Raw genomic sequence first — 19614 nt, 5'->3', positions numbered from 1 at the left:
TGTGTATATATATATATATATATATATATATATATATATATATATATCTATTTTTTTTTTTTTTTTTTTTTTTTTTTTTTTTTTTTCATCCAACCTAGAAATGGACCTAAAGGTCTCCTGTCAGCATGCTCCACCTTTGTAATCCTTTCTTTAGCCAGTAGGATAACATACAAAAGATTTCAAGCAAAGTAGAAGAAAATCTTTAAGAAAGGAAGGAGGTAATCCTTCATTAAATTTATTAGTGAGTTGAAATATGATTATCCCCCTACCTTAGTATGGAATAGGATTCGAAAATTACAGGGAAAGTTTACTCCATCTCCTTTGCCCATTCTCAAGATTAATGACTCTTTTATATCAGATACAAGAGAAATAGCACAGGCTTTTGGAAGACACTATGCTGATATTTCAAGTCCACTTCATTATTCACATGACTTCAGAAGAACTGAGAGACAAGACCATGATTGTTCCTCCTACCAATACGAACTCAGAGGCATATAATCTTCTTTTTACCTTGGATGAATTAGATCATGTTTTATTTTTATCCTCACCAACCTCTCCTGGAGAGAATGATATTCTTTATTCCATTGTTGCTCATTTAGGCACTGTGGGAGGTACTGCAGATACATGGGATAGGAGGAAAGCTGTTAAGAGCAGTCAAGAGTTTTTACGAGAGTAGTAGAGCTTGTGTTAGGATTAAAAATGGAGAGAGTGAATGGTTTGAGGTAAAGGTGGGACTTCGTCAGGGATGTGTTATGTTGCCCTGGCTGTTCAATCTTTTTAAAGATTGAACAGTCAGAGGTAAATGCAAGGGTAGTGGGTCAGGGGTTGGAGATGATTAAAGAAAATGGAGAAAAGTGGGAGGTGAGCCAGTTGTTTACTGACGACACTGCGCTTGTAATAGGATCAGAGGAGGGATTGAGGAAGTTGATGACAGAGTTTGAGGTGTGTGAAAGAAGCTGAAGATAAATGTGGGCAAAAGTAAGGTGATGAGATGTACAAGGGGAGAGAGTGACAGCAGGCTGGAAGTGAGCATTAAGGGTGAATGACTGGAGGAAGTGGATAGTTTTAGATACTTGGGTGGGAATGTGGGAGGAAAGGGAGGAGTGGGGTTGGAGGTAGAATGTAGATTGAGAGAAGCGAGTAAATGCCTTGGTGGTTTGAAAAGTGTAATGAGGAATAGACATCTGGGAATGGATGCTAAGAGGAGGTTATATGAAGGAGTGATTGTGCCAACAGCATTGTATGGGGCAGAAGCATGGAACATGAGAGAAGAAGAGAGAAGGAGTTTGAATGTGTTTGAGATGAAATGTCTGAGAAGTATGATAGGGGTTACCGTATTTTACGGCTTGCAAGACGCTGCATCTTGGAAGGCGCACCCTAATATTTGAAAGAAATTTCTAAGAAAAAGTCATTCTTATACAAGAACACATTCACCATATACCCGACCACTGAACAAAAAACATAAGAAGCAAGGAGTCTGCTAGACTATTGTCTCAACTTTCATCATAAATTTGCTGAAGCACTCACCATCGATTCACAAATATGTAAATAAAAATATAGGTAAATTTTTTAAAGGTTTTAGTGGCGGGCGACGGCACGTATTGTTTACATTACGTAATCACTTATCCAATTTTGTTTGTATGACGATGACATACTAGTTGTCCAAGGGTGGTTTTATTTTCATAAAAATGAATTAGAATTTTCAAAAATATGCATGTAAGAATATAAAAATTTAAAAATATATATATATTCATCCTCAAATCCCGAGAACTCGTCATTACTGGAAGGATTATGGTATTGGAAACACTTGTAACAGCTAAGTACTGAGTTCACATTATACAAAAGGCTGAATTGAATAGTACTTAAGCTAACATCATAGTGTAATGACTCAACATACAAATCCAGAACGCTATCGGTCCAAGCTCACTAGAGTCTGGGTGTTGCCTTACAATACAACATTCGTCTTGGAAGACGCACTAGTATTTTTCAGGAAAAAAAGTGCGTCTTGTAAGCCGTAAAATACGGTACTAGGCTGGATAGAGTGAGAAATGAGGAGGTGAGGAGGGTAACGGGTGGAAAGGGAACTGGGAGATAGGGTTGATGAAAGAGTATTAGGATGGTTTGGACACATGGAAAGACTGAGTGAAGAAAGATTAGTAAAAGAAGTGTGGAAGGCAGAGGTGGAAGGAAGGAATATGAGGGGGCGTCCTAGGATGAGATGGATGGATGGGGTGAAACGGGCATTACAAAAGATAAGAATGTCTGTGGAGGAAGGATGGGAGAGGACAGAAGATAGGGGTGAATGGAGAAGGATTGTGTATAGATCAGGGGTGGGGAACCTTTTTGTGCATGAAGGCCACCTTACAATTCATCGTCCCACATAGAGGCTGCACTGATTTTTTTCAATTATTTTATCCCTTTTTAGGAGATTGACATCACTGAACACAGTTAACTTTGCTTTCGTCTGTGCGTGTGGTGTATATTATAAGTTTTAGGTGTGTAATGATTTCAGACTTAAAAAATATTCAAGGTCTTTTAAAAAAAAAAATATGTGTATCAAAGGCCGCACTTGATGGCCCATAAGGACGCATGCGGCCTTAAGGCCGCAGGTTACCCACCTCTGGTATAGATGATGCTGTGATGCATGATGGGAAGTGGGTGGGGGATGGGGGGTGAGGAAGTATGTATGAAAAAAAAAATTGACACAGCCTGAAGGGATTTCTCACCGTCTTCTCCTTTTCTGCATGGGGGGACGGAGGGGGGGGGGGTCGCCGAATTTATGAAGCGGCCTTGCTGTGGATGTGCTGTGTCTTGCGACACTGCTTCTGACCCAGGGCAGTGGACAGGATGCAGAGATGACCCGTCATCCAGGAGGAGCCAAGATAAGAGGGAGGGTGGAGGGGAGTGGAATAGAAAATGGAATGGGTGGGAGTGGTTTCTATGTCTTTTTCTTTTTGGCTACCCCCCATGTAGGGGAAAAAAGCCTTTGGTATATGTATGTGTGCTCATTTATCCATATATTCGAAGAAATTCCTTTTAAATGTGCTGAACAAATTTTGGCATTCTGGGTCTTCTCCAAAATCTTGGAAGGCTTCAATTATCATAGTAATTTTAAAGGCTGGAAAAGACTAATCTCCCACAAAGCTACAAACCTGTTACTCTCACTAGCTGCATTTGTAAGATCTAAGAAAGAATGGTTGATATGCGTTTAGTTTTGTTTTTGGAGTTTAAAAATCTATCTAACCGACAGTTTGGATTTAGAAGAAATAAGTACACTCTTTGATCCCTTACTTTTTATCACTCGTGAGATTCAGAATGCCTTTGCAATTCAGAATCCGAGCATTGCTGTATTTTTTTTACTTGAAAAATGCCTACAATACTACCTGGCAGGGAGGCATTCTGAAGCAACTTGCAGAGTGGGGTGTCTGGGGTAATATGATCAATTGTTTAACCTCTTCTATACGGTGCCACCTACATAGGCGGCATGAGGAGCAAGTGGATACGCGAGGCTGCCATATCGCCGTCTTGATTATATTTATTGTAGTCCCTGCAAAACTGACATACTCTCTAAACTGGCTTCATCACATTTTCTATGGTTATCAAAATTCACAGGTGAAAGAGAGAACGATCGATATAAGCGGTGACTATTTTTTATGATGCAAGTACAGTATTATGACGCAACATCGTACGTCTGGCAGCTAATGCTGCCCACGAGATTTTGGCCCGGAGGGAAGTGGTTAAAGGATTTCTTGTCTGATCATTATCAAAAAGTCAGAGAAGGCTCTTCTTTCTCTTCTGCATATCTTCAAGAGGAAGGGATTCCCCAAGGAAGTGTTCTGAGTCATACACTCTTCGGCATAGCCATTAATAGTTTGTTAGAACAAATTCTTGCTGGAGTTCATGGATTGGTTTATGGTGATGACTTTGCTAATGTGTGCAGCAGATCGACAACATTAGAAACAGGCCAAAAGATTCGAGGTTATTAACTTAGTAACAGCATGGGCTAATTGCAGGGCCTTCAGATTCTCTGCTGAAAAAACAAAAGCCATTAGGTTCTCTAGACTGAGACACAAGGAAGAGATACCAACATTATTCTTAGAGCGTGTTATATTACCATATGAAGATCAAGTAAAATACTTGGGTCTGTTGTCGGACAAAAGGTTGACATTCACTCATCGCATAAATGAGGTCATATGCAATATTAAACAGCAACTTAATATACTAAAGGTAGTGTCTCGCTTCAACTGGGGAGCAGATCATATAACTAATAAGGTTTTACCAAGCATTGTGCCTTAGCAAAATCAATTATGGATCAGCATGTAAAACTTTATTAAAAAAGCTTGATGTAGTCCACAATATGGCTTTGTGGATTTGTTAGTGAGCTTATAGAACATCTCCAGTGGATAGCTTGTATGTGGACACAGGAATTCCTCCCCTCTATATTCGCAGGGAGGAATTAAGCCGATATATATCTCGTGTGTTATCATCAAAACAAAATCCAAACTTCAATTATGTAAATTAGCTCCAAGAAAAGGTACTCTGCCAAAACCTTTAGAAGTAAGATGTGAAGTTGGGACAGAGGAGGTAGGACTTGTTCCTGTTACAGTTGCAGAGGTTAAGCCTCCCAAATTCTCTCCTTGGAACTGATCTCCCACTGTAATTTGCCCTTTTAAAAACAAGAAAAATAGAACTGCTGTAGAGCTAAGGAGTGAATTTTTAGAACACTTATCAGTACATGCTAATTCAGTTTTTATTTATACTGATGGATCAAAATCCCTAGATGGTCTTGGTTGTGCTGTTGTGTCTGATAGCGCAGTTTTAAAGAGGAAGTTGCCTTATTTTAGCTCTATCTTTACTGCTGAACTGCTGGCAGTCTACAATGCCCTGAAATTTGTTTTTAATTCTGTTTCATGTAATAAGAACGTTATTTTTACAGACTATGAGTATTCTAACCTCTCAAATTAAATTATTGCCTCTTAACTATTTAGTCCAAGAAGTACAGGACTGGTTGATTCTTATTAACAGTCGGAAGAAAATAAAAGTAAACTTTTGCTGGGTGCTGTCCCATGTGGGTGTCACTGGAAATGAACTGGCCAATGTTGCAGCCAAAGCTGCTACTTGGCTCAGTCATGTAACAGACAAAAAAATCCCACATACAGAATTCAAGCAAGTAATTCATTGTTATGCAATGGAGAAGTGGTAGGAACAATGGACAAGGCTGGATGGTAGTTACAAGTTAAAAGAGATTCACCCCTCGGTGAGCCCTTGGAAGTCTCATTCTTTGGACAGTAGATCAAGTATTGTTTTAACAAGGTTAAGAATTGGCCATATCTACATCACCCATAAATTTTTTATGGCAAATGGAGCAGAAAGGCTGGCCCCCCAATGCCCCACTTGCCAAGTTGTTTTTTCAATTAAACACATTTTAATTCAGTGCCCTGCATACTCTTTAAGTGCAGGGCAAACTTTTTAACAAATTTATCTCTTGAAGAAGTTTTAGGGGAGGATGCTCATGAGAAGAATGTTTTAAAGTTTTTAAAAGATGTCAATTTGTTTTATGAAATTTAAAATTTGTGTATATGATTGCTTGTGAGTGTATCTTGTTTTGATGTGTTTTTGTGAGTGCTTATTGCTTTTACTGTTTTACTTGATTGACTGGGGTATTGGCTGCTTGTTATTGTGGCAAAGTAGCATGCAGTCGATACTTTAGGGTCTATATGGGGCGCCCCTATGGACCAGAGCCACACATCATTTTGTCTATGATAGAAGAAAACTCTGTTCATAGAGAAATGATGACACTTTTATACTACGACTGTCCCTCCGTTATGCTGTCCCCCAACCCCTTGTTGCTGTCCTGTACCATTTCTCTGAGTATTCTCTTTCTGTGATGGGGGAATTCCCTGTGGTGGGGGAAAAGAATACTGCCACCAAGTATTCCCACTTGGATTGTAAGAGGCAAGAAGAAAGGGACGGGTATTGGGACTAGGCATCCTTCTCCCTGTAGCCCCACAGGGCATATCTCCTAAAAATAAAAGTGAAGGCATAAAGGGTGCTGGAGGGCCTCGGACCAGCACCCTAAGGTTTGGGTCTTTTAATGTGCGTGGATGTGGTACAGATGAGAGTAAAAGGGAAGAGATAGGTAGTATGTTTGTGAGAAGAGATATGGATGTGTTGGCTTTGAGTGAAACTAAGTTGAAAGGGAAGGGTGAGTGTAAGTTTGGGAGTGTAAGTGGGAGGTTATCAGGAGTGAAGAGAGGGCGAGGGAGGGAAGGGGTGGCTATTCTAGTAAGTGAAGAGATAGGTAAATGGGTAGTGGAGTGGAAGGAGGTTTCCTCAAGGATAATGTGGATGAAGGTGAAACTGGGAAAGGAGATGTGGGTCTTTGTAAGTGCATATGGGCCTGGCAGTGAGAAGAGTGTAGAAGAAAGGGAGGCCTTTTGGATAGATTTAAATGAGTGCATAGAGGGTTTAGGAAGAAATGTCAATGTAATAGTACTGGGAGACCTTAATGGTAGGGTGGGAAATGGTCCAATCGATGGAGTGGTTGGGAAGTGTGGAGTTCCAGGAAAGAATCGTAGTGAGGAGTTGATGGTGGAAATGTGTCTAGAAAGAGAGTTGATGATAGCAAATACAGTGTTTCGGAAGAAAGTCAAGCATAAATACACATGAGAGAGGGTGGTGGAGGGAAGGGTGGTAGATAGAGCGCTAATGGATTATGTAGTGGTAAATAGGATTATGATAGGATGAGTTAAGGATGCACATGTGCTAAGGGGAGAGGGTGGGGGAATATCAGATCATTTTTTGGTGGAAGGTAAGTTGAGAGTGGAGGATAGATGGAGAAAGAGGAAAGGGACAAAAGGTGGGGAGGTTCTTAGAGTGAACTCCTTAAAGGAAAAGGAGAAGGAGTACGGAAAGAAGCTGAAGGAGGAGTGGGAGGGAGTAAAGGATGGAGTAGAGATGGGTGTGGAGGAGGAATGGGGATGGTTCAAGGAGGGAGTCATAAAGTGTGCAAGGATGGTGTGTGGAACAAGAAGGACAGGAGGAAATAGAAGAAAGGGTAGTGAATGGTGGGATGAGGAAACAAAGAAGGTTGTAGAAGAGAAGAAGCGAGCATTCACAGATTGGTTACAAAAGAGGACGAGGGAGTCATATGAGAAGTACAAAGAAAAGAAAAGAGAAGTAAAGCAAAAGGTAAAGGTTGCAAAGAGGAGAGCAGATGTGAAATGGGGTAAGAGTATGACAGAAAATTTTGAAAGTAATAAAAAGATGTTTTGGAAAGAAATTAATAGAGGAAGAGGAGGCGAATCAAGTAGGGAAGAAAAGGTAAAAGGTGCAGATGGAGAGATGATAATGGAGGAGAAGGCAGTAAGGGGAAGATGGGCAGAATATTTTAGGGAGTTGCTAAATGTGAAGGAGGATAGGGAAGGAAAGATAGCTGCAGTGGGAAATGCGAAGAAAATGAGAGTGATGAGTGAGGAGAATGGAGGAGAAATAAGGAAGGATGAGGTGAAGGCAGTTGTTATGATGATGAAAGTAGGTAAGGCACCTGGTGTGGATGGATGCCATGCAGAATGTCTGAAAAAGGGGGGTCAAGTGATGGTGGACTGGTTGGTGAGGTTATTTAATGTTTGTTGGAGAGAGGGTAGAGTGCCGGAGGACTGGAGGAGTGCCTGTATAGTTCCTCTTTACAAGGGAAAAGGGGAAGTGTGAATGTAGTAGTTTCAGAGGGATTAGGTTGTTAAGTGTAGTTGGGAAGGCTTATGGGAGGATCTTGATTGAGAGGATTAGGAGAGGAACAGAAGGAGTAATTGGTGAGGAACAGTGTGGATTTAGGACAGGTAGAGGTTGTGTAGATCAGATCTTTGTGGTAAGACAGATATGTGAGAAAGCTATAGGAAAGGGGAAGGATGTTTTTTGGGCTTTTATGGATCTGGAAAAGGCTTATGATAGGGTAGACAGAAAGGCACTGTGGGAGGTTATGCAGATTTATGGGATAGGAGGAAAGCTTTTGGGAGCTGTCAAGAGTTTTTATGAGAGTAGTAGAGCTTGTGTCAGGATTGGAAATGGAGAGAGTGAGTGGTTTGAGGTAAAGGTGGGACTTTGTCAAAGATGCGTTATGTCGCCCTGGCTGTTCAACTTGTACATAGATGGGGTGGTGCGAGAGGTGAATGCAAGGGTAGTGGGTCAGGGATTGGAGATGGTTAAAGAAAATGGAGAAAAGTGGGAGGTGAGCCAGCTGTTGTTTGTGGACGACACTGCGCTTGTGGCAGCATCGGAGGAGGGATTGAGGAAGCTGGTGGCAGAGTTTGGGAGAGTATGTGATAGAAGAAAGCTAAAGATAAATGTGGGTAAAAGTAAGGTGATGAGATGTACAAGGGGTGAAAGTAGCAGTAGACTGGAAGTGAACATTAAGGGAGAGCGACTGGAGGAAGTGGATAGTTTTAGATACTTGGGTGCAAGTGTAGCAGGAAAAGGTGGAGTGAAGGTGGAGGTAGAATGTAGATTGAGAGAAGCGAGTAAATGCCTTGGTGGATTAAAGAGTGTAATGAGGAATAGACATTTAGGAATGGATGCGAAGAGGAGACTGTATGAAGGAGTGATTGTGCCAACAGCACTGTATGGGGCAGAAACGTGGAACATAAGAGAAGAAGAGAGAAGGAGTTTGAATGTGTTTGAGATGAGGTGTCTGAGAAGTATGATGGGGGTTACTAGGCTAGATAGAGTGAGAAATGAAGAGGTGAGGAGGAGAACACGGGTGAAAAAGGAGCTGGGAGATAGGGTTGATGAAAGAATATTAGGATGGTTTGCACACATGGAAAGAATGAGTGAAGAAAGACTAGTAAAAGAGGTATGGAAGGCAGATGTGGAGGGAGTGAACATGAGGGGACATCCTAGGATGAGGTGGATGGATGGGGTGAAGGGGGCTTTGGGGAAGAGGGGAATGTCTGTTGAGGAAGGAAGGGAGAGGACGGAAGACAGAGGTGAGTGGAGAATGGTTGTATATGGATGATGTTGTGATTGCATGAGGAGGAATGGGCGGGGGGGGCGGGGGTTAGGTAGTATGTGTGAGCAAATTTTGACGCAGCCCGAAGGGATTTCTCCCCGTCCGCTCCTTATATGCAAGGGGGGACGGAGAGGGGGGGTTGCCTATTAAATGAAGCGGCCTTGCTGTGGATGTGCTGTGTCTTGCGACACTGCTTCTGACCCAGGGCGGTGGGCAAGGTGCAGGGATGACCCGTCATTCAGGAGGTGCTCAGATGAGAGGGAGGGTGGGAGGGGTGTGGAGTGTATTTAGGGATGAAATGGGTGGGAGTGTTTTTATGCCTTTCCCTTTTTGGCTACCTCCCTTGAAAGGGGGAAAAACCTTGGTATATGTATGTATGTATGTACTTGATTTATTTATTTGTATATGATAGATATGTGCTGAATGGCCTACCTGCTCCGGCGCTTGGCCTTCAAGCCAAAAATTTCATAAATCAATCAACCTACTCCTTGTGGCCATATCCTTATGGTGAAAATAGGAAGTCATTTTCTGAGATTAAATTATAGATTGGAAGTGTCTGGTGACTGCCTGCTGTCATGCCAGGCTGGCAGAGTGGAGTAAGTGAAGATGAAAGAATTTGGAGTGGATTTATGGCTTTGGCTACTTCCCTTTTGAGGGGAGAAGAAGCTGTTGGTGTAAGTCTGTAGTTAGGTATTAAAAGATTATATGTGTAAGAGAAATTTCATACCAACTTTTTATAGGCGAAGCTGCTGATGAAGAATGTGATGGAAGTGATCGTGAAACTTGTGGTGGAGCAGTGGGAGGAACTTCTGTTGGCTTGTACCCAGGAGCTCCTGATCATGATGCAAGCCCAAAACCTGCCACAAGACTTAAGGAGAAAAGACTTAACAGGTAAAGACTAACACATGGGTGTTTGTACATAGTAATTGGAGAAGTACCAAGTAAGAGGCCTTTGTGGAATCATTAATTAGAAAAAAAAATGTTGCCATTACATTGATACCAATGACTCTTCATTTAAATTTCATCCAAAGACCAGTATATCTTTGTAGAATTTGAAGTATCTTGTTAGATTTTTCAGAAAACTTGTATTGTCAATGTTGTGTAAAGGCTCTTTCAATGGTTAAGACCAAGGAGGCTGATGGAATATCTATGTTATATTGGCAGCTCGTCTGGGGTATTGGCTGCATGTTATTGTGGCAAAGTAGCATGCAGTTGATACTTTAGGGTCTATATGGGGCGCCCTTACGGACCAGAGCCACGCATCATTTTGTCTGTGATAGAGGAAAACTCTGTTCATAGAGAAATGATGACACTTCTATACTACGACTGTCCCTCCATTATGCTGTCCCCCAACCCCTTGTTACTGTCTTGTACCATTTCTCTGAATATTCATTTCCTTTTTTCACCTACCCTGTGGTGGGGGAAGAGAATGCTACCACCAAGTCTTTCCATTTCAGTCGTACAAGTCAACAAAAAACGGGACGGGGGATGGGATTAGGAGTCCTGCTACCTGTACCCCCAAAAGGGGACATTCCTAAAAAAAGTAAAGGCATAAGAGGGTCTGGTAGTTTTCCAACCAGTACTCTAAGGTTTGGGTCTTTTAATGTGCATAGATGTGGTACAGATGAGAGTAAAAGGGAAGAGATAGGCAGTATGTTTGTGAGAAGAAAGATGGATGTGCTGGCTTTGAGTGAAACTAAAATGAAAAGGAAGGCAAGTGTGAGTTTGGGAGTGTAACTGGGAGGTACTCAGGGGTGAAGAGTGGACGAGGGAGAGAAGGGGTGGCTATACTAGTAAGTGAAGAGATAAGTAAGCGTGTAGTGGAGTGGAAGGTTTCATCAAGATTGATGTGGATGAAGGTCCAGCTGGGAAGGGAGATGTGGGTTTTTGTAAGTGTGTATGGGCCTGGTAGTGAGAAGAGCATAGAGGAAAGGGAGGCTTTTTGGGGTAGATATAAATGGGTGCATAGAGGGGATTAGGGAGAAATGTCAATGTAGTTGTACTGGGAGACCTTAATGCTAGGGTAGGAAATGAACTGATAGACAGAGTGATTGGGAAGTATGGAGTTCCAGGTAAAAATCGTAGTGGAGAATTGATGGTGGAGATGTGTCTTGAAAGAGAGTTGATGATAGCAAATACAGTGTTTAGGAAGAAAGTCAAGCATAAGTACACATGGGAGAGGGTGGTGGATGGAAGGGTGGTAGAGTGTTAATGGACTATATAGTGGTGACCAGGAGTATGGTAGGAAGAGTTAAGGATGTACATGTCCTAAGGGGAGAGAGTGGGGGAATATCAGATCATTTTCTGTTGGAAGGTAAATTTAGAGTGGAGAATAGGTGGAGAAAGAGGAAAAGGGCAGAAGGTAGGGAGGTACTTAAATGAGAAAAAAAAAGGAGAATGAGTATAAGAAGAAGCTGAGGAGTGGGAGGGAGTAAAGGATAGAGTAGAACTAGGAGTGGAGGAGGAATGGGGATGGTTCAAGGAGAGAGTCATAAGGTGTGCAAAGATAGTGTGTGGAAGAAGGAGGGCGGGAGGAAATAGAAGGAAGGGTAGTGAGTGGTGGGATGAGGAAGCAAAGAAGGGTGTAGAAGAGAAGAAGCAGGCATTCATAGATTGGCTACCAATTAGGACGAGGGAATCGTATGAGAGATACAAAGTAAAGAGAAGGGAAGTTAAGCATAAGATAAAGGAAGCTTTTGATACCGTCCCACACGAAAGACTACTTACTAAATTAGCTTTACACGGAATAAGTGGTAGCCTATTAGGTTGGACTAGTAATTGGTTGAATGATCGAAAACAGAGAGTTGTTTTGAATGGAAAAACTTCTAGATGGAAAAATGTTACAAGTGGAGTTCCTCAGGGTTCCCTTCTTGGGCCACTTCTATTCATAGTATATATAAATGATATAGACCATGGACTAAAATCTACTGTTTCCAAATTTGCTGATGATACAAAACTGTGCGGAGTAGCAAATGATCACTCAAACCAATTAGATATTCAAGAAGATTTAGATAAATTACAGCAATGGTCTGAAAAGTGGCTAATGAAATTTAACACAAGTAAATGCAAGGTAATGCACATAGGTAAAAATAACAGTAAGTACGATTACAAGTTATTTGGAAATTCGTTAACAAAAATGGATAGTGAAAAAGATCTCAACGTAATTATCAGTAACGACCTCAAATCATCCAAGCAGTGTATTTCAGCCTCTGAGAAAGCAAATAAGATTCTAGGACTCATTGTGCAATCTTTTGATTTCAAAAGTTCATCACTCATTAATAAGCTATATAAATCGTTAGTTCGTCCACATTTGGAATATGCTGTTTCCGTATGGTCACCGAATCTCATTAAAGACATTGACAGACTGGAAAAAGTACAAAGGCGAGCCACAAAACTGATTCCAAATATAAAAAATAAATCATACGAAAATCGACTAAAACATATGAATCTGTTTTCCCTAAAAATGCGTAGACTCAGAGGTGACTTGATACAGGTCTTTAAAATTCTAAAGGGAATTGACATCAAAAGTGACAAAATTTTCACATTGAATGAGAATCAGACAAGAAACAATGGTCTCAAACTGTCTGGAAATAGATTCAATTTGGAAGTAGGTAGAAACAACTTTGCCAACCGTGTAGTTAATGAGTGGAATAAACTTCCTGCACAGGTAGTGCAATGTAGTTCAGTTCGAAGCTTTAAGAATCATTTAGATAAACACTTAAGCAAGATGCTGTAATGATTATAATTTATTTTATATTTGTTTTTGTTTTGTTATCATTTGTGTCTGATTTTCATTTATTATTAGTTATATGTTAATTTGTTATTATTTACTTATTACCTGTTTGTTTATTATTTAACTATACCTATGCATTTATTTATGTATTTTATTTGTTATTTACATTATTATAGTTTTTATTATTTTATTATGATTTTTTTTCACATCCGACCTAGATATGGACCAAAAGGTCTCCTGTCGGCATGCTTCACCTTTGTAATCCTTTGTAATCCTTTGCAAAGAGGAGAGCAGATGTAAAATAGGGTAAGAGTATGACAGAAAATTTTGAAAGTAATAAAAAGGTGTTTTGGAATGAAATTAAAAGAGAAAAAGGAGGCAAATGAAGTAGAGAAGAAAAGGTAAAAAGTGCAGATGGAGAGATGATAATGGAAGAGAAGGCAGTGAGAGGAAGGTGGGCGGAGTATTTTAGGGAGTTGCTAAATGTGAAGGAGGATAGGGAGGGAAAGGTAGTTGCAGTGGGAAGCACTAAGAAAATGAGAGTGATGGGTGAGGAAAATGAAGGAGAAATAGGGAAGGATGAAGTGAAAGCAGCTGTTAAGATGATGAGAGCAGGTAAGTCTCCTGGGTTGGATGGATACCATGCAGAATGTCTGAAGAAAGGTACAGTTATGGTGGACTGGTTGGTGAGGTTATTTAATGTTTGTTTAAGAGAGGTTAGAGTGCCGGAGGACTGGAGGAGTGCCTATATAGTTCCGCTTTTCAAAGGAAAGGGGGACAAGTGTGAGTGTAGTAGTTTCAGAGGGATTGGCTTGTTGAGTGTAGTTGGGAAGGCTTATGGGAGGGTCTTGATTGAGAGGATTACAAGAGGAACAGAGGAAGTAATTGGTGAGGAACAGTGTGGGTTTAGGAGAGGTAGGGGTTGTGTAGATCAGATCTTTGTGGTAAGACAGATATGTGAGAAAGCTATAGGAGAAGGTAAGGATGTGTTTTGGGCTTTTGTGGATCTGGAAAAGGCTTATGACAGGGTAGACAGGAAGGCACTGTGGGAGGTATTGCAGATATGTGGGATAGGAGGAAAGCTGTTAAGAGCAGTCAAGAGTTTTTACGAGAGTAGTAGAGCTTGTGTTAGGATTAGAAATGGAGAGAGTGAATGGTTTGAGGTAAATGTGGGACTTCGTCAGGGATGTATTATGTCACCCTGGCTGTTCAATCTTTACATGGATGGGGTGGTGCAAGAGGTGAATGTAAAGGTAATGGGTCAGGGATTGGAGATGGTTAAAGAAAATGGAGAAAAGTGGGAGGTGAGCCAGCTGTTGTTTGCTGACGACACTGCGCTTGTAGCAGGATCAGAGGAGGGATTGAGGAAGTTAGTGACAGAGTTTGAGAAGCTGTGTGAAAGAAGGAAGCTAAAGATAAATGTGGGCAAAAGTAAGGTGAGAGATGTACAAGGGTAGAGAGTGACATCAGGCTGGAAGTGAGCATATAGGGTGAAAGGCTGGAGGAAGTGGATAGTTTTAGATACTTGGGTGCAAATGTGGCAGGGGAGGGAGGAGTGGAGATAGAATGTAGATTGAGAGAAGTGAGTAAATGCCTCGGTGGATTAAAAAGTGTAATGAGAAATAGACAGCACTGCACGGGGCAGAAACATGGAACATAAGAGAGGAAGATAGGAGTAGTTTGAATGTGTTTGAGATGAAATGTCTGATAAGTATGATAGGGGTTACTAGGCTAGATAGAGTGAGAAATGAGGAGGTGAGGAGGAGAACAGGGGTGGAAAGGGAGCTGGGAGATAGGGTTGATGAAAGAGTATTGGGATGGTTTGGACACATGGAAAGAATGAGTGAAGAAAGATTAGTAAAAGAAGTGTGGTAGGCAGAGGTGGAAGGAGTAAATATGGGGAGGCATTCTAGGATAAGATGGATGGATGGGGTGAAAGGGGCATTACAAAAGAGAGGAATGTCTGTGGAGGAAGGACGGGAGAGGACAGAAGATAGGGGTGAATGGAGAAGGGTTTTGTATGGATGATGCTGTGATGCGTGAGGGGGAGTGGTTGGGAGATGGGGGGTAAGGAGGTATGTATGAGGAAAAATTTGACGCAGCCTAAAGGATTTCTCCCCGTCTTCTCCTTTTCTGCATGAGGGGACGGAGAGGGGGGGGTCGCCGAATTTATGAAGTGGTCTTGCTGTGGATGTGCTGTGTCTTGCGACACTGCTTCTGACCCAGGGCAGTGGATAGGATGCAGGGATGACCCGTCATCCAGGAGGTGCCAAGATAAGAGGGAGGGAGGAGGGTGGAGGGGAGTGGAATATATAGGAAATGGAATGAGTGGGAGTGGTTTCTTTGCCTTTTTCTTTTTGGCTACCCCCTGTGGAAGGGGGAAAAAGCCTTTGGTATATGTATGTATATTGGCAGCCTTGCTCAGAAGTTAGAAATTTAATTTGTTTCATCCAAGAGTTTCATCCTAGTTTTGGCTTTTGTTTTTCAAATATTGTTTTCATACATGTGATTGAATTTCTTGTCCTTTGAAGGCCAAACCACACAAATAAGGGTAAACAGCAACGGGATCGGCGGAAGTTGAGAGAGAAGAGACGTAGCACAGGAGTTGTCCATCTGCCTTCAACAGAAGTAACTATCAAATTTTGTAACAGTAGTTGTATTTATCTTGTTTACTTGAAATATTTAAATTTGAAGTCTCAGTATTATACAGTTGATTCCATGCTATGATTTTGAATACCAAAGGTGACATCACATACTACTGTAAGATTTGACTTCACATTAAACCACTCCATCTCCTGGTTGTTCTTATGCATGTACTTGACTGCCTCCAACAGATTTCCTATTTGTAGCTCTGGAAAATATTTCACAATACTTTCCTGATGTCATAAGCCTTTTCCAGATTCATGAATGCCAAAAACAAGACCCACCCACATGCATCCATATATATATATATATATATATATCTATATATATATATATATATACATATATATATATATCTATATATATATATATATATATATATATTGGAAATTGGTATGTTATAACACATATGTAAAAGTTCACTATAAACCCACTATTGGAGAAAAAATGACGGAAGTACAGGGAAACTGTATATTTCGACTACTATCTGTAGTCCTCCAGCAGAATGCAAGAATGCAGAATATATATATATGTATATATATATATATATTTATAACAAGGTTTCTTCCCCGACTTTCCTAATATGTCATAAGCCTTTTCCAGAGTAATGAATGCCACAAACAAGACCCACCCACATGCATCCATATATAGATATATATATTTACAAGGTTTCTTCCCCTTTATAAGGGAGTTAGCCATAGCCAAGGCATGCACCCACTCTCCACCCATCCCATTCCCATCTGTTGTCCATTTGTTTCCCATCTATGTTGGCTCCTTATGGATGAAGGGCCATCCCCCTCTCCCCTGCTCACTACCTGGGCCAGAAACAATGTAGCAGTGCTCAGCACATCCACAGTATGATCCATATCCTAAGCTGGAGTACCATCTCTCCCCCCCCACCCACACACACAAAGATTATCAATGTTTTGCCCCAGATCTCTTGTAGAAGACCTGTTGCCTTCAAGTAACCACCAACATCTTCCAGGCAGGACTATAAGCCACTCATGGAAGATGTGTTGTTGTCTAAGGATTGTTAGTGTGGGTATTGAAGAATGGGGTGTTTTGCATCTGGGGTAATGCAGAGAATGTAGTAGGGAGGTTGGAGGTGAATTTTAAAGTAAGGAAAGCAAGTTGATGTCGGGGGGGAATTTAAGTTTCATGAGAAATATGTATGTAGGGATGAATGCAAAAGGAAGACTGAACAGTGGGCTATTATGCATATGACATTGTACAGAACAGACATTTGGAATTTGAAGGAAAAGGAAAAGAATAGCCTAAATGTGTTTGAGATAAAGTGTTAAAGAAGTATGGTGGGGAATGTTGGAGTAGAGTAAGGGTGGAAAGACCTGGCAAATAGGGTTGATCAAAGAATGCTGGGATGGTTTGTGCATGTGGAATAAATGAGTAAAGGATAGCAAAAAAGTGCTGTGAATAGAAGTGGATAGAACCTGAGGGAAAGACCAAGAATGAGGTATATGGATTGGATGAAAGGAAGAGGGCAAAAGATACAAATGAGTGGAAAGTGGTTGTGAATGGATGAAGGAATAATGCTTTTTAAGGGTATTCTTTATTGTCTGCTCTGTATTTATTTGAATGAATGAGAGGGGAGGGGAGGGGAGGGTCACCATAACAAAGCAATGAGATTAAACCAGTTTTACAGTTGGGTCTTGATGTTGAAGTACTTTGACTTGTTGCATTGCCTCTGACCCAGACAGTGGTTTGGGGACTGGGATGATCCTTCTTACACGAGGAGCTAAGACGGGAGGGACAATGAATGTATTCATGGATGGGCATGGGATGAGTGTAGAGCACTGTAGGTGTATGTTTTGAAGTGGTGCCCCATCCCCCCTTTATCAAAAGGGGTAAGGGCCTTTAGGTAGCTACCTTTTTCTTAACATCACACTCTGCCCTGTTTCTAGTTTTATGTTTGAAAAGGTATATAATTTGGAAACTGCTTATGCTGACTTGCTTTTCTTTTTCTTACTTTATGTGGAACAGTCAACGGGAGGGAGCACAAATGAAGACGAAGAGCTCCTGTCCATGACGCCCGAAACACGTCGGAATACCCATTACAACGAAAACATCGAGAAAACTGAAAAGACAGAAGCAGGAACAGGCTCAACAGCAATTGCTCATGAGCACAAACACAAGAAATCTTTTACTTCTGTAAGAAATAAGAGGTATGTTGGTCTAATGTGGAAGTATGAAGTCAAGCACTAGCGCTAATTTTACCCCTATTCAAATATCAAACTTTCCTCATAGAACTACCACTGTCACCATTAACTCATGGGGTTGTGGATACATATAGTCAATATTTCACACAATTAAGAGATCTTGTTATTTGTAGAGTCAGTGAGGGGTGAGATGCAGGGATGAGCCAAGAATAGAGGGAGGAAGGGGTGAATAGGATTGGAGTATATGAGGATGAAATGGGTGGGAGTGGATTTATGCCTTTGACTTTTCCTATCTCCTTTATACATAAATATACCAAAGGCTTTTACCCCTTACAAGGGAGGTAGCCAAAAAATAAAGGCATAAAAACCATTCCCACCCAGTCTATCCCTAATACACTCCACTCCCCTCCACCCTCTACCCTCCCTCTTATCTTGGCTCCTCCTGGATGATGGGTCATCCCTGCATCTTGTCCACTGCCCTGGGTCAGAAGCAGTGACTCGAGACACAGCATATCCACAGCAAGGCCACTTCATTAAATCGGCGACCCCCTCTCCATCCCCTCATGCAGTAAAGGAGAAGACAGGGGGAAAGCCCTTTGGGCTGTGTCAAATTTTTCTCATACATACTACCCCCTCCCCCCATCCATTCCACCTCATGCATCATAACATCATCCATATACAACTATTTTCCACTCACCCGTCTTCCATCCTCTCTCATCCTTCCTCAACAGACATTTCCCTCTTCCCCAAAGCCCCTTTCACCCCATCCATCCATCTCATCCAAGGTTGCCCCTTCATGTTCACACCCTCCACATCTGCCTTCCATACCTCTTTTACCAGTCTTTCTTCACTCGTTCTTTCCATGTGTCCAAACCATCCTAATGCTCTTTCATCCACCCTATCTCCCAACTCCCTTACCACCCCTGTTCTCCTCCTCACCTCCTCATTTCTCACTCTGTCCAGCCTATTAACCCCCATCATACTTATCAGACACCTCATCTCAAACACATTCAAACTCCTTCTCTCTTCCTCTCTCATGTTCCATGTTTCTGCCCCATACAGTGCTGTTGGCACAGTCACTCCTTCATACAATCTCCTCTAAGCATCCATTCCCAAATGTCTATTTCTTATTACACTTTTCAATCCACCAAGGCATTTACTTGCTAATCTCAATGTACATTCTACCTCCACTCCTCCCTTTCCTGCCACATTCGCACCCAAATATCTAAAACTATCCACTTCCTCCAGTCGCTCTCCCTTAACCCCTTCCATATGGTGCCGCATGCGTAGGCGTCATGAGGAGCAAGTGGATATGCGAGGCTGCCATATCGGCGTCTTGATTATATTTATTGTAGTCGACCCTGCATTTTGACATTCTCTATAAACTGCCCTTAATCACATTCTCTATGGTTTTCAAATTCACGGGTGAAAGAGAGAACGATCGATATAAGTGGTGACTATATTTTATGATGCGAGTATTATTACGACACGTCGTACGGCTGGCATTGGCTGCTGCCCGCAAGATTTAAGGCCCATACTGAAGAGGTTAATGCTCACTTCCAGTCTACTGCCACTTTCACCCCTTGTACATCTCATGACCTTACTTTTACCCACATTTATCTTCAACTTTCTTCTTTCACACACTCTCCCAATCTCTGTCACTAACTTCCTCAGTCCCTCCTCTGATCCTGCTACAAGCGCAGTGTTGTCCCCAAACAACAACTGGCTCACCTCCCACTTTTCTCCACTTTCTTTAACCATCTCCAATCTGACCCACCACCCTTGCATTTACCTCTTGCACCACCTCATCCATGTATAAGTTGAACAGCCAGGGCAACATAACACATCCCTGACGAAGTCCCACCTTAACCCCTTCCATACGGTGCCGCACACGTAGGCGTCATGGACTTAGATCTCGGTGGCAGCAGCCAATGCCAGCCGTACGACGTGTCGTAATAATACTCGCATCATAAAATATAGTCACCGCTTATATCGATCGTTCTCTCTTCACCCGTGAATTTTGATAACCATAGAAAATCCGATTACAAAAGAATTAGAAA

The 19614-nt window shown here is 41.6% G+C and overlaps 1 protein-coding gene across 1 annotated transcript in view; it reads left to right on the top strand.

Moving 5' to 3' along the window:
* The window catches only part of LOC143035124 (uncharacterized), a 140026-nt gene that overhangs the window by 93467 nt on the left and 26945 nt on the right, over positions 1 to 19614 (top strand). Inside the window, exons 3-5 of the mRNA XM_076201718.1 lie at positions 9745 to 9895; positions 15269 to 15365; positions 17379 to 17560. Of these exons, the coding sequence (XP_076057833.1) occupies positions 9745 to 9895; positions 15269 to 15365; positions 17379 to 17560 (430 nt within the window). The remainder of the gene's footprint in view (positions 1 to 9744; positions 9896 to 15268; positions 15366 to 17378; positions 17561 to 19614) is intronic.

Source organism: Oratosquilla oratoria, chromosome 18 (assembly GCF_046742065.1).
Source record: "Oratosquilla oratoria isolate Oo_2021 chromosome 18, ASM4674206v1, whole genome shotgun sequence".
In the NCBI taxonomy this organism is placed as follows: Eukaryota; Metazoa; Arthropoda; class Malacostraca; order Stomatopoda; family Squillidae; genus Oratosquilla; species Oratosquilla oratoria.
Note: the sequence above shows the minus strand (reverse complement) of the source record. Positions and strands in the feature narration are given on the sequence as shown.